The 16,327-nt window shown below is 38.3% G+C and overlaps 2 protein-coding genes across 6 annotated transcripts; both read right to left on the bottom strand.

Annotated features, from left to right (window-relative positions):
• Window positions 1–4,611: 4,611 nt before the first annotated feature.
• LOC132612745 (uncharacterized) lies at window positions 4,612–5,379 on the bottom strand. The gene has a single exon (XM_060326842.1). It carries the CDS (start codon window positions 5,377–5,379, stop codon window positions 4,612–4,614), a length of 768 nt encoding a protein of 255 aa, XP_060182825.1.
• Window positions 5,380–5,715: 336 nt separating this feature from the next.
• Window positions 5,716–11,684, bottom strand: LOC132616003 (uncharacterized). Of its 5 annotated transcripts, none has more exons than XR_009572932.1 (5): window positions 11,051–11,175; window positions 10,833–10,944; window positions 7,922–10,076; window positions 6,983–7,048; window positions 5,716–6,043 (listed from the first exon to the last, which is right to left on the bottom strand). XR_009572932.1 is itself a non-coding variant. In XM_060330613.1 (5 exons), the coding sequence occupies exons 3-4, from the start codon at window positions 10,048–10,050 to the stop codon at window positions 7,026–7,028; spliced, it is 1,425 nt and encodes a 474-aa protein (XP_060186596.1). In that variant the 5' UTR covers window positions 10,051–10,076; window positions 10,833–10,944; window positions 11,051–11,175; the 3' UTR covers window positions 5,716–6,043; window positions 6,983–7,025. The 5 variants fall into 5 exon arrangements, 1 of the variants encoding a protein (XP_060186596.1); XM_060330613.1 differs by having other exon boundaries at window positions 8,649–10,076; XR_009572933.1 differs by lacking the exon at window positions 5,716–6,043 and having other exon boundaries at window positions 6,060–7,048; window positions 10,838–10,944.
• Window positions 11,685–16,327: the final 4,643 nt, after the last annotated feature.

Below are 16,327 nucleotides of genomic sequence, written 5' to 3'. Positions count from 1 at the left end.
GCAGCAAGTGCCACTTATTTTCCATGTTCATGTTTTTGGGAGTTGCATTGCATTAATTATCAAGAAGGCTTCAAGTAGCCTGAAACTACGTAGCCACCGTAGGATGAGGATCGCCCCACCCATGCTTAGGATGGTCTCTCATAATGTCACGACCCAACCCCGTAGGCCGGGATTGGCGCCCTAGTTGGGCACCCTGACGTACTTATTCAATCGAATCACACACAAATAGCATATACGGCTATAAATACTATATGCCGTCTCAAACTATATCAAACTAATTCAAACACATCTCAACGCAACCGTATGCGGATATATATATCAAAAAGCCGGCAAGGCTATCAAATGTATCAAAAGCCGACAAGGCTATCAAATGGCACAACGGCCCAAAACATATACAAATGCACGCCGACAGGGCTGCCATAGCGAATAGGGTCATACAACCACATCTGAACAGAAGTAGGCACACACACCCACAAATACGTCTACAGACCTCTAAACAGACCAACAGAAACATATGACGGGACAGGGCCCCGCCGTACCCCTGAGCAAATATATACGTACATAGCGAACAAAATATATATATACCAAAAGTGTATGCTCTGAAATGAGAAGAGCACTCCAAACGGCGGAAGAGGGTGTCCTAGACTGGTGGATCACCAAACTGTGCGTCTGTACCTGCGGGCATGAAACGCAGCCCCCGAAGAAAGGGGGTCAGTACGAAATATGTACTGAGTATGCGAAGCAAAATATACAGAAGCAAACCTGAGACATAAACGAAATAGTAGTACAGAGAATAGGTACAAATCCATCGTATCAAAATGTTTACTTTAAAAATATGTGAGTTATGCAGAAGGTACAGAAGAATATGGTCGCCCGTCCGTCGATGGCGCCATAACACAGCATAACACCAGAAAGTCTCAAATCTCCGTATCCCCATCACATATCACATCACAACATAACGCCATACACAGCATAACACCAGATATAGGTGGAACCCGACCCTCTTTTGCGAGTAGCTCGGTGAACCATAAACACAACATAACTCCGGAGTATATCAAAATGCGCACGATAACAGAACCGGCTCGGGACTCGGCGAAAGGAATAACAGAATGCACAAATAGAGTCGTGAGTAGTCATATGCATAAAATCATTATCATAACTTCAAACATAAGTAAAATGATCATATTTGAAATCGGAATAATGGTCATACCAAATTCTTTCAAAGATTCTCCGAATTACATAAAGGAAGGTCGCGGGACCCACGGACGGGTATCGACCCGAATCAGGCCCGCTTATGGAAAACATACTCATTATACGTCATGCCAACTCTTATGAAAATGTTGGAACAATCCGAGCCTTTATGCGAAAGATATGGCATTCAAAGATTACGAAATTCATTAAAGTGAAACCTTTTGTACAAAGTTTGGAAATCCCTTCTTTCAAAAACATAATGGTTCTTTTTTTCATCAAATCATACATAGGAGTGCCAAGGAGTATATAGATCATATCATGCTCGGATGTCGGATTTGGAATTTCTTTAAGGCTCTAATCTAGCCTATGTGAAACTAAGGCATGCCAAGAAAAGAAGGTTGCTTTACATACCTCGTACGCACTCCAAAATAGACAATCTAAAGTAAATCCCAATCTACGCCTTGGGCTCCCCAAGGTCTACAAATACGCCAACGAATACTAAACATTAGCTAAGGGCACTTAAGCCATTCATTCCAACTATTTATTAAATTCTACAGAAAATTCGGCAGCATTTCCCCTGTAAATAGGCCATCCCGAGAATTTAACTCGCTCAAAATCAACAACAACAACCACAATAACCAACCTAGCAACATCGATAATCAATTCGAAAGGCAAAGTAATAATAGTAGCTCACTTTTACATCATTTAACAACTTTCCAAATATTCAATTCAACGGCTTACATTCAAGCCACATTATTGCTCATACATTCAATTATCAACCCGAATCCTTACCCACAATATTAGAGGACTTCTAAACCATTCACATAATTTTTCCAACAATCCAAAAATTTTCTCCAAGCTGGCCGAAACCAGTCCCCTAGCCGAGAGCAGCCCTCTTGTTACTTTCCTCATTTTTAAGTCATGTTTTGTATCACAATCCACAATATAACGATATAATTTTCATAGATATACGAATTACATCAAACGTACAATAAGCCTTAGATCAGCCCACAAATTCTCAACATCAATCTTGAGTTATTAATTGCTCATTTCCAACTAGAATTCATCACGATAACCATTACGACGCTAAGCGATAGCAATTCATGCTTTGCTACAAATTTGGGGCTATACCCGGCCACACTACACACTTATAAATATATTGATGATTTATATTCTTTTCCCCACTCTACAACAATCTAACATGATATAGAATTAATTCATCAATTCCATTTCCCACACCCATATACACGGCTAGAACACCCATCACACGACCCACTCCCAACATACTATATTTCATGATTTTTATCCATTTTAGCATACTACAATATGCATACAACATTTATAACTCAAAAACAAGATTAGAACTCACCTTTCTTCTTCAATCCACCAATAGGCTAGGGTTTGCAAATGGGCAAAATGAGTAGTTGGATGATCCAGACAATACTTCCACGCTACTTAGGGACCCCCAAATAGTGGGTTTATACCAAAGAAATAATTTTTGAGAAGCTAAAAATGGGGGTTGGTTTTCTTGGTCTTAGCCGTGAGGTTGGTGGTGTTCTTCACCTCGATATTTTTTTTTTCTAAGTGTTGACAATGAGAGAAGATGACTTAAGGGTCATCTTTAAGTCCCCACAAATATCTCTTATTTTTCTTTGGCCCACACAATGTGTTGGACCAATTAAAATTGGCCACACAATGTGTGGGGACCATTCAATATACAAGGCCACCATGGCATTTTTGCACCACATTTTTAATTCCAATTTTATGAATTGTGGTCCCAATTTTTCCTAAGTGTTCAATGCCAACAATTTCATATATAACTTATATCTCAAAATAAAATCAAATGGTCAAAAGTCCCGACTTCAATTCCCGGAATGGTCTTGGCCTTGAATTATCATAGTTAATCCGGGTTGTCCCAATGTATAAAAATACGAGACGTAACACATAATGACTGGATCCTTTCATAATATTATTAAATCTCATGTCCCTGGCAAGGTATGAGTGTTCTGCTGGTAGGACGCAAGTACCATACCATGTTATCGGTTATATTTACCGCTCTCCCTACTCACAATACTTTACACATGTTATATATGTATATGTACTCATGTTCATGATCATGTTTCAGTTCAGTCTCTATTATGTTATTTCCATGTCCCATGTTATTTAGTTCAGTTGCTTTACCTACCAGTACATTTAATGTGCTGACGTCCCCTTTTATTGCCCGGGAGCCTGCATTTCAGTATGCAGGTACAGATTTATAGGACGACGCATCTGCTTAGTAGGACTCTACACGTATCAGCTTATTGGTGAGCCTCATCTCATTCGGGGTTTAGTCAGTTATCTTTACTTTTATTAGTTATGTATTTAAAGGTATGCTAGGGGCCTTGTCCCAGCAAGTACGCTTTCCAGTCAAGAGTCATGATTAGAGGTTTTATAGACTAGTCAGTCAGTTATGTCAGATACTCAGAGTCGTGTAGCCATCTTTGGCTCAATTTGTGATATTTTCGCATTCATGATTTAAACAAGTATTTCATTAAATTATTATGACATCTCATGTTTTATAAAAGCTCATCACATTTCATGTTATATTCCGCTCATGTTATGCCTCATGATGATTTAGCAAGCCATGTGGTTCGCTCGGTCACATGCAGTAAGGCACCGAGTGCCGTGTTTTGCCCATGCCATGGTTCGGAGCGTGACATATCAGGTCCATATCATTATCTAGAAACGAAATACATGGACCAATACCTGAATCATTTTGCCCAGCAACTAATGTTCGCCAGGTTCTTGATCTCTCTAATAATAGCTTGTCAGGCACCATTCGACGCAGTTTGAGGAACTGCAAGTCACTGAGTTGCCTTAATGTCACGACCCAACCCCGTAGGCCGTGACTAGTGTCCGTGCTGGACACTCAAACGTACCCAATAACCCAGACTAGCATATCAGCAGAATATTTTTAAATGTAAAAGTCAATCGACGTTAGTAATTATCATAAATGAACTGACATAGTACATGGAATCCGATAAGGCTGTCACAGATCATATCATCCCAAACCATATACAGAACCCACACAAGTATGTCTACACAGAGGCGGACCCAGGATTTCAGGGTCGTGGGTGCCTCATTTTCTTTAACATGAGTTGCTAACGATGACATAATATAAATGCACAACTATTTGAATGCAACACTAAAAGAAAACTGCAACTAATATTATCATTACCAAAAGAGGCTTTTAATAACAAGTTTCATACAAAAGAAAGACTTCTAGTCAGTAGTCACAAGTCCGATCCAAAAAAAAAAAGACTTAGTCTCAAGTCTGATAAAAAAAAAGACTTCTAGTCAGAAGTCACAAGTCCGATCCCAAAAAAAAAAAAGACTTAGTCTCAAGTCTGATAAAAAAAAAAGACCTGCAGTCACAAATCACAACTGCGCTCGACGACTTTTCATTTTCTGAAAATGATGAATAATAGCATCATTACTTATAGTTGCAAATATCCCACGCTCTACATAGCAGACTAAACAACCATTTAAAAATTCATCACTCATACTGCTGCGGAGTTCATTTTTGATATACTTCATCGATGAGAAAGCTCGTTCCACAGAAGCAGTAGCAATTGGAAGAATAAGAGTCAACTTGATAAGCAAATAAACAAGTGGCCAGGTCTGATGCAATTCTGATTGAACCAGTACTTTAGCAAGATCAGTAATACCCTTCATATTGAAAAATCTCTTATCAGAACCTCGAACATACACTATGAAATTATCAAGTTGGCAACTGAGATCTCGAAGCTTGTTGCTATCAAACTCATTCGGATAATATTCAGCCAACCTCATTACCTTTTTCTTATCAAAATTACCAAATGACTTAGCTGGATGTAAACAAGCCATACCAAGAAGTAAATCAGTACTAACAGTGTCGAAACAATTATTAAGATCCTGAAGCAGCAAATCAATAACAGGATAAAAAATTCCAACACGAAAATGATGAGAATATGTAACATCAAGAGCTCTACGTTTCGACTTCCCAGGAATGTAGTTAGCATCCATCTTCGGAATAAATATCACATGGTTATTACAAAAAGAAAAGGCATCATCGAGTAATGATTTCCATCCCCTATCCCTCATCATTTGCAATTCTTGCTTTGCAGTATTGAGCAGCCCCATAGCATTGACAATATCTTGATCCATCTTCTGTAATGAGCAGTTCAAATAATTTGTCTTCTTCAGAACTTCCAACATCAAGTGCAACATAAAAACAAAATCAAACCCCTTAATCTTTGTCACGACCCAACCCCGTAAGCCGTGACTAGTGCCCGATCTGGGCACCCGAACCCATCTATCAAATATTATCTCAAATTCTATCAACTCATTCTAGTATATGGCGGAAGCCGACAAGACTTTATTTCAAATTTAGGTAATTTCCAGAAAATTTCGACAGAGTTTCCTTTGTTTTACGGACTATCCAATATACCATGCACGCAGAAAATACCAACAAGAGCCACACAGGGCTAACCAAGCAATATATAAACATATGCGGACCGGCCGCCTCGGCGTATAGGATCGCCCAAACAACATATGCGGACCGGCCGCCTCGGCGTATGGGATCGCCCAAACGACATGTACATACATCCATACAGAAAGACCCTAACCCACAAACATGTCCACAGACCTCTAAACAGACCGACAAAATCATATGACGGGACAGGGCCCCCGCCGTACCCATGAACGAATATACATAAATGCACTAACAAATATATATACCAAAAATATAAGCTCCGAAATGAGAGCAGCACTCCGAATAGCAGAGGGGGGGTGTCCTAAACAGGTGGATCACCAGGCTGTGCGTCTGTACCTGCGGGCATGAAACGCAGCCCCCGGAGGAGGGGGTCAGTACGAAATATGTACTGAGTATGCAAAGCAGAAGGTACAGAAATAAATCTTGAACAGTAATCGAATCAGAAGTATGGAAAATAATACATATCCAAAAATATCAAAATGTTTATTTCCAAAGTCTAAATTATGCATAGGGCACAGGAAAATATGGTCGCCCGCCTGTCGATGGCGCCATAACACAGCATAACACCAGAAAGTTTCAAATCTCCGAATCCCCGACACACATCACAACACAGCATAACGCCAATCACAGCATAACGCCAAACACATATGGAACCCGGCCCTCGAGCGAGGAGCTCGGTGAACCATAAACACAGCATAACACCGGAATGTATCATAATACGCACGACAACCGAACCGGCCCGGGAACCGGCGAACGATATCATAGGGAACGAGCGGAGTAGTGAGGAATCATATGCATAAAATCATTATCATAAATCCAAAAGATAAGTAAAATAGTCATATTTGAAATCGGAACAATAATTACAACATTTTCTTCCCAAAGTTACCGAAATTACATAAAGGGCGTCGCGGGACCCACAGACGAGTATAGACCCGAACTGAGCCCGCCTATGAAAAACATACTCATTTTATATCATACAAACTCCTACGAAATTTCGAAGCAATCCGAGCTTTTCTGAGGAAGTTATGGGCGTTTGAACTTTTGGAATCGCTAAAGAACGAGCTTTGAAACCAAAAATCAACTTTCATGAAATCTTTACAAATTATAAACTCCGAGGATAAAAGGATCAATGTTATGGCATATGCGCCCAAGAATACCAAGGAAACAAATACGAATCATAGACAAGCTCGGATTTGCGAGAATAGAGTTTCCTAGAGGCTCGTATCATGGCCTACTTTAACTAAGGCATGCCAAAAGAAAGGTTACTTTACATACCTCGTACGCACTCCAAGCGAACCAATCTAAAGCTAATCCAAATCTACGCCTCGGGCTCCCCAAGGTCTACAAATACGCCAACGAATACCAAACATTAGCTAAGGGCACTTAAGCCATTCATTCCAACTATTCATTAAATTTTACAGAAAATTCGGCAGCATTTCCCCTATAAATAGGCCATCCCGAGAATTTAACTCGCTCAAAATCAACAACAACAACAACAACAACCAACCTAGCAACATCGATAATCAATTCGAAAGACAAAATAACAATAGTAACTTTCTTTTACATCATTCAACAACTTTCCAACTATTCGTTTCAACGGCTTACATTCAAGCCACAATATAGCTCATACATTCAATTGTCAACCCGAATTCTTACCAACAACATTCAAGAACTTTCTAAACAGTTTACATAATTTTTCCAACAATCCAATAATTTAATCCAATGTGGCCGAAAACAGTCCCAAACCGAGAGCAGCCCCCTATGCCACACTTCTCAACTTCTATTCATGATTTGTGTCAACAATCCACAATGTAACGATATAATTCTCATAAATATACAAATTACATCAAACGCACAATAAGCCTCAAATCAGTCCGCAACAATTCACCATATCATTTTGGGACATTAAACTCTCATTTCCAACATAAAAGTCATCACAACAACCATTAAAACGCTAAGCGACATTAGTGTTCTTTGGCATATAGAATGACCCATATTCATCTATCACTACACATATACATATATTGATGATTCTTAGCCATCCTACACACTACAACAATTTAACTTGCTGCAAGGAATTTATTCAACACCCAATCAAAATACCCATTTACACGGCTAACTTCAAACCCACCATATCTCACAAATTTCACCCATATTAACATACTGCAACAAGCATATAACATTCACAACTCATAAAACAAGAGAAATTCTTACCTTTCTTCTTCAATCCCACAAATAGTTAGGGTTTGTGATCTTGCCAAACGGATGATTTGATCGCCCCAACAACACTTCCACACTACTTAGGGACCTCAAAATAGTGGGTTTACACCAAAGAAATAATTTTGGGATGGCTTGAATTGGATTTGGTTTTTTTTTGTTCTTGGCCGTGTGGTTGAAGTTGTTCTTCAACTTCTTGCTCTTTTTTTTTTTGATGGAATGGTAGAAAAGATGACTACTTGGTCATCTTTTGTGCTTATATGAATATTGTCCAAGTGTCCATGGCCCACACATGGGGTGGACCAATTAAAATTGGCCACACAATGTGTGGGACCAATTCCCATTTACATGGCCACCAAGGAATTTTTTTTTTTTTGCACAACATTTTAATTCCAATTTTATGAATTGTAGTCCCAATTTTCCCTAAGTGTTCAATGCCATCAATTTCATACATGACTTATATCTCAAATTAAAATCAAATGGTCAAAAGTCCCGACTTCAAATCCCGGAAAAATCTTGGCCTTAAATTATCATAATTAATCCGGGTTGTCCCAATGTATAAAAATACGGGACGTAACAATCTTATCCGCAAGACTTTCAGCTGTAAGTCTATCGATATAATTTGGACACTCACATGCAGCAAATTCAAGAACATAAAGAATTGATGGAAATATATCAATGAAATTCTGTAATGTTTTATAATGAGAACCCCAACGAGTGTCACCTGGTCGTTGAAGCCCACGTTCTTGATTTAGTCCCCGTCCTGTGTGCACTTCACCAGAAATGAGCAACTCTTCTAACTTTGCAGCTTGATGTTGTCTGAGCAAATCCCTGCGCTTATAAGATGCTCCAACAATATTCAATACATTAGTAACTATACAAAAAAAATCATCCACATCTATATTTTTCTTCGCAAGAGCCACAAGTGTCAACTGCAATTGGTGAGCAAAACAATAGGTGGAATATGCAGATGGAGTATCACGCAAAATTAAACTTTTAAGACCATTTAGTTCTCCTTGCATGTTACTAGCACCATCATAACCTTGTCCACGTATTTGGGATGGACTTAATGAGTGATCCGAAAGAAAAGAATAGATTGTTTCCTTCATTGATCGTGCAGATGTATCATTAACATGGACAATACCAACAAATCGCTCTATCACTTCACCTTTTTTGTCAACATATCGTAGAACAAGTGCCATTTGCTCCTTGTGTGATATATCCTTCGATTCATCAACCAGTATTCCGAAATAATCACCATCCAGGTCTTCAATAATAGCTTTGATTGTTTCTTTTGCACAAGCATCAACAATATCTTTTTGAATTTTTGGACAACACATCATTTCATTTTTTGGAGCATTTTGTAATATAATGCTTCCAACTTCCTGATTCATGGCTCCATACCATTGCAAAAGTTCAAGAAATATACCTCTATTTGTAGATGATATGCTCTCATCATGACCACGAAACGGCAATCCTAATCTTAAGAGAAACCTTGCCACATCAATTGAAGCACCCAAGCGATGTCGAGATTCATTTTTGTCTTTCTCCTTACGCTTGTCAAAAGAAGTGCGAATTGATTGTGATTGATTTATCAAATCAATCATCATGTTGAAACACTTGTTGTGGATGCTATTTACCTCTCCAATATGAGTTTTGAATCTTTCCTTAGCCTTGATCCAACCCTTATAACCTTTTTTCGTAAAAGCATCTCCCATATTTCCACGAACATCATGCTCATTTTTAAACAAATAGCAACACAAACAATAAGCAGCATCTTTTGATATACTGTACTCTAACCACTTGGAATGTCGACCTTTGAACCAACCAGGATGAAACTGACGCATTGTTTTCTTTTTCTTCCCAAACTGAGTTTTAGGAAAATAATGATTCATAGGCTGACAAGGTCCTTTCTGAATATAATATCTTCTAACTTCATCACGTATATTAGGGTCATATTCTGCAATAGGCCTTCTGTTTGCCGGGTCTGCTTTCAAATAATTGAAATTGATATTTGAAGGATTTGTATCCCTCCGAACTTCCGAAGGTATGGATGAAGTAGCAGGTGGAATAGTAGAACTAGAGCTTGGTTGTCCGCGTTTTAACCTGGTGACAAACTTATCCATCCGATTCACAAGATTTAAGACAATTCCTACAAAACAAGATTCAATTAATACTCCTTTTAAATGTAGCATACCGAAAGAATGAACCATTTCCAAATTTAGAAAGGAAAGAAACAAATATGCTCATTTCCAGACAACAAAGAACACTAGTATTACAATTTTGCAAGTTCTATTATCATGAGCCAAAAGTTCTTAGCCAAAAAACTAACAAAAAAAAAAAAAATTTACACTATCCACAATTTGGTATTCAAATCAACAATATATGATTAGCAACGAGCCAGTTATGAACCATTAGACGGAAGATTGGTGAGAAAATATAGAAGCCCTTAGCTTGTAGTGTGTAAGAACTAAGAAATAAACAAACATCATTAGAAAAATTAAATCCCCCAAGTTCAGATGGTATCTTGAGCCTTTACTTCTACTACTATATATAAATCAATAGTAACAACTTTTATGCAAATTCCTTCACAATTAAAAAAGAATTAAGCATGTTGGAAAAGACCCCACATCTGAAAATTCACTGAAACAGGGCATTAATTGTACTTAAATCCCCCAGATGATCATTTGCCTCCTTAATCTTCTGCTAATAAATACTAATGCCAAAACATGTTATAGGCTACAACCTTTACTTTGGGCAAATATTTTCAAATTAGTTATTGTAATCAAAAGGTAACCTAGAAATTTATAGCAGAAATGCAACATAAGAAGTATTTATCCATTAGAAAAACACAAAGCTAGGCAAACAAACAATCATGACAAGAACACCATATTAAAGGCGATTAGACCTCACTTTTAAGTGTTCATGAGCTTCTTTTACAGTTTTCCCATCCTTTTTCTTCTTCCAGTTAAATCCCCCAGATGAAACAGCTATGTATAACAATTAACAAAAGATGACAACTGCCCAAACAGAAGCAAGAAGATCAGAAATAAACAAACATCATTAGAAAAATTAAATCCCCCAAAACCCTAATTCAAATTTTTAGCTCTTAAAAAATTAAAATACCTGTGTTCTGAGATTAGTGAACGATGATAATGAAAATAAAAAACGAAATTGGAAAGAATAGGAGAAGAACTGATGAAGATTGAAATTTGGTTTTGGGGATAAGGGTTTTAGTTGTTGTGTGTGTCTGTGTGTGTCTGTTGTTTGATTTTTGGGAAAGGTATAACCTTTTACCTTTTATGATAAACTAAAAAGTAGGAAAACTAAAATATACAAAGTCTAACAAAATATTAAAATGCTGGCACGGAGGTTCGAACACAGAACCTACCAGCCGAAGCATTTAAGTTGGACCTGGAAACCAAAGCACCCACTAAACCTTTTGGTTTCCAGGGTGATTTTTAAATATTTATACCCATTTTTCATATATTTTTTATATGACAATACCTAATCCGCGTCGGGTTTAACGGGTGCCGGAGCACCTCTAAATTACGTGTAGGTCCGCCCCTGTGTCTACAGACCTCTACAGAACATAACAGAATCATAAGACGGGACAGGGCCCCGTCGTACCCCTGAATAATGTACATATATACGATAGCAGAAGACTGTACCAAAATATAGGCTCCGGATAAAGGAGCGCTCCAAAATACCAGAATAAAGTCCTAAGCGGGCGGATCAGCAAATCTGTCGTCTGTACCTGTGCGGCATGAAAACGCAGCCCCCGAAGAAAGGGGGTCAGTACAAAATATGTACTGAGTATGTAAAGCACGGAACGTAGTAAACAAAGTCATAATCGAAGCAGAAGATACAGAAAATGAACTGAATATCCAGATTAGCAAAATGCCGATCATATAGCATAAATAGTATTCGCTGAAAACATATGCCGTACCTGGTCCCATTACGGAACAAGATCATAACCGAAACAGAACTCACAGAGGAGTGAGTGTAACATCCGAAGTATCAAATGCATATTTTCAAAACACGAGGAGTGTGTACAGAAACATATACCATATCATATCCGACCCCTGCCAAGGGACTCGGCAAACAGAACGTGGCCACCCCCCGACGCCGGTGCCACAACACATAAGGAGCAGAATAGGGGATAACCCCGTAACGTAACATATCATATCAGATGGCCATATCAGAGCATATCATATCAGAATGTGTGTACATGGCACATCATACTCCACAACCCATGTACATATATACCTGCCCCCTCACATCGAGGCACGGCGAACAATGCAGTGGAATACGCTTGACAACATATCTTGGCCCGGGCTCAGTGTGGAAAACATTGAGGCATCCACGAATGGAGTAGTGAGAAACTAAATGCAATAAAAATACCATATATTTCCAGAGACTCAATGAGGCATATCGAATGACAAACCAAACCAATGAAATCGGACAGAATCATAGTAAGTGTATGTCGTATGTCATAATGAGTTACAGAAGAATAATCCTTCTGGGATCACTTTCATATTCCAAAATAGTTTACCAGACTCGAGGGAATCATTAAAACAATTTTCCTTAGTAGTTAAAAGGATAGTTAAAACGTTTCATTTTATATTGTTCAAAAATAAGGCTATAGTACAATAAAAGGCAAAACGGGAATAGTGGGAGACTAAATGAGACACAAAATATCATACCTTTACAGAGATTCAATAAAGTATTTAGAATAAGTATCATTGGTAGTTAGAAGAGTAGTTAAGGCGTTTCCTTCAGAACCGCTTGAAATTAAGTTATAAACACACAAAAAAGGTAAAATCGGAAATAGTGGGCCCACCTCGGGACAACGAAGCGGTGGGCTAAAATTACGTATATTAAGCTTATGGGGTCACCTATTGAGGTTCTAAGGACATTTCATAACTTTCTAGACAATTTGCGGAAATTTACACAAGTCTTTATCAAAACATACTTATAGGGTTCAATTCCATTGAATGAAAAAGGGATATTTTCAAATGCGGATTCCGATGAACAGAATATTTTTCGGGGCTCAAATCCGATCCTAGTACACCTAGGACATGCCAAAAGAAGAATCGGGATAGCTTTACATACCTTATTCGCTCCTTACGCCTCTCCAAATTCAAATCCCGTTTCGTCCAAAATCTACATTTGGTCACATTTACCAAATATAAATCATAAGGTTTAAAAGTTCAATCTTAACCAATACTTGTCTACAGAAATTTGGGCAGCATCTCCCCTATACATATAGCATCCCCGAGAATTTAACTCGGCCAAAATAATTCAACAACAACACCGACAACAACACCACCACCAACAACAACAACAATCACTACAAAACACAATATAGTATAACTAGTCCTCTTTCCAACATAGTGCAATAACTTTCATTCCAACTTCACATTTCCAAACCAATCTCAATGTTTTCACATTCATTACTAATCAAGATCACTCCAATACAATTCGGAACATTTCATATCATTTTAAAAATATTCACAAAATATACAAAATATACAAATTTCCCACCAAACCATAATCCATCCAAAACTTCTAATCTTCAACATACATATTCATAACATATTTCCACCTTCCAATTTCATCAACCATAATCATAATTTGCACCTTAACAATTTCATTTTCATAATTACATAAATCTACCATAAAATCACAAAACTTCCCATAACAACTTAACAACCAACCTTTCATGCTAATATGGACTTACATCCCTCCAAATCCACCAACCAACATAGCCATTCACATTTAAAACTTCATTTCCATATTTACATAAAATTACATTAAAATCACATAAGTTCCTATAATCATTTTCCAACAATTTTTCATGCCATCTTAAACCATTTTTCCTCCACATTCTACAAGTGAACTGCATTTATTTTCATCCAAAATTCTCTTCAAATCTTATTCCACAATTCACAATGCCAACGGACGAATTTATATCGCTATTTTCCCGTTCTAATCTGTTAAATCTTTAAATAAACTTGTTAGCAATGAAAATGAACCTTATTCATACCTTAAGAATTCAGCCACCACGTTATCACCCTCTTCCTTGGTTGATTTTTAGCTCAAATTGAAGACAACGCAGCGTACAACACTTTTCCCTTCACGGGCTTCGGGATTCGGGGCTCGGATTTTGGTCAAAATTGGTTTTTCTTCTCTCCAAAGCCCCTCTTTCTCTCTCTTTCCAGAATTTTCTGGTTGTTACAGGTCTTAAAATGAGGAGGAAGGCCGAAGTTTTCACTTATAAAAACTTTGGTAATGGGCCTAACCCGGTTGGGCTCAGATTGGGCCTAGCCCACTAACCTTTCTGCATTAAAATGTCCATATCTCCTTGTCCCGACGTCACCTGGGAACCCACGACCTATGGTTGGAAAGATAATTCAATTATCTACAACTTCTATTTCTTGGTATTTTTCCAAATTCCAAACTTATAATACCGTTTTTGCCCCTAGAAGTCAGATCACCCGAAAACGTTTTCTTAAAAAAATATTCGTTTGGAGGACTTCCACTTTAATTTGGCCCAAGGGCCCTTCTTGAGTTGTGTTTAACTTCACATATGTGATTCATATAATTTGTCACATGTCCAAAAAAAAACTTGACGTGTGGGCCCCACCTCAACTTACAATTAATCCGACGTTCAAAAATACGGGATGTAACATCCTCCCCCCCTTTAGAACATTCGTCCTCGAATGTTCAACTAGCCTTATGTGGTATTATAATACGTCGGAGAGGTCTCTTTCTTTCCTTCAAAATTTCCCAAACGTTACTATTACTATCCTCCTTTTACGTACTCGCTTTCTTTCTATTTCCGAACATCGTTGTGCTAGAACGTCCCGGCCTTAGTTGGCGGCGGAACTAGTGTCAGTGTACTTGTAATATCTGTACCATGTCTTTCGCTTTGTTTCTCAAATTCTGTTCAGTTAATATCTTTCATACCTCGCGACACTGGCTGCCGAGGTCCATCTGCCGGTCGGTACAGTCATGAATGGGGTGTCATATGCACATTTATACCTTTCCTACCATTTCGCTTACAAAATATTTCCCAAACGCTTATTCAAACTTACTCTTATTCCCAGGTTGCATTGCTCTATCTTCTTCTTCTCCGGCTTATTTTGCCGTAGTCTCCTCGACTTCTTTAGGGTTTCTAATCACTCCACATATTCTAATTTTCTTTAGGTTACCCCAACAACAACAACAACCCAGTGAAATCCCACATCGTAGGGTCTAGGGAGGGTAGAGTGTACGCAGACCTGACTCCTACCAAGGTAGGACGGCTGTTTCCGAAAGACCCCCGGCTCAATAAAAGCATAAAAAGAAGTCAGATACGGTTAGATAAGGTTAAGAAAAGGAGGGATGCAACACGAGGACTTCCCAGGGGGTCACCCATCCTAGTACTACTCTCGCCCAAGCACGCTTAACTTCGTGAAAATTTTAGTTCATTTCCCAAGGGGTCACCCATCCCAAAATTGCTCTGGCCCTAGCACGCTTAACCTTAAACTTTAATGCATTTAGGTGCGTTAAGGCCGGTATAATCATATCAACTGCCCCGCACGACCTTTATCGCGTAATTAAAGGCAAGTTGGGGTCTTAACAACTTCCAAAACGTTCTCGTAGCGGGTCCCACCCCGATCTAGAGAGGATTCTTTTACTTTTCTGGCTATATAATTACCGTGTCGCCCTTTTTAAATCCTCAATATTTGCCTTCGTCTATATACCTAATTCTAAACAGCCCACCAATTTAAATTTTTATTCCACAAATTCCATCTCCAATTAGTCGATGAGAACCGATAAAATGTTACTGTAAGGCCTTCTCCAACTACCAGCAGAGGAAACTGGAGTCCGACAAACATCGCAGAACTTCTTAGTACTTAATTCACATAATTATCTCCATATATATATGAGTTGTGAGCGAACCATTAGATTCCCAACTACTTGTCATACGCTTTGTATTTTTCCAATAAGGTGAAACTTAAGCGCTGGACATTTTTGCCCTCAGCATAGGCTTTTCTAAAGCAAAGTGTAATTGGAACGTATTCTGGTCCGTTTAAATGAATCACGAATTTGCTGGTCATATATACTTTCTCGAAATAAAATTTTCCAAGTAAGAATGGTGCCTCTTACGGATGACATGGAGGGTATCTCTTAAACTTTAATCCAACATAATGGGTTTGCCCTATCGGTATTAATTCATCAATTCCATTTCCCACACCCATATACACGGTGTTGACACCCAATTTTGTCCCTCCTGTATTTAATTTTATTCACTCGGGCGTCTAAATTTATTGACGAGCTAAATACTTTATTTCCACTACTACTAATATCATTACTTTTATTTTTTGACATTACAAGTATCACTTTCTTACAAAT

This window comes from Lycium barbarum, chromosome 10 (genome assembly GCF_019175385.1).
Source record: "Lycium barbarum isolate Lr01 chromosome 10, ASM1917538v2, whole genome shotgun sequence".
Lineage (NCBI taxonomy): Eukaryota > Viridiplantae > Streptophyta > Magnoliopsida > Solanales > Solanaceae > Lycium > Lycium barbarum.
The sequence above is the reverse complement of the archived record's forward strand: the minus strand, read 5'-3'. Positions and strand labels throughout refer to the sequence as shown.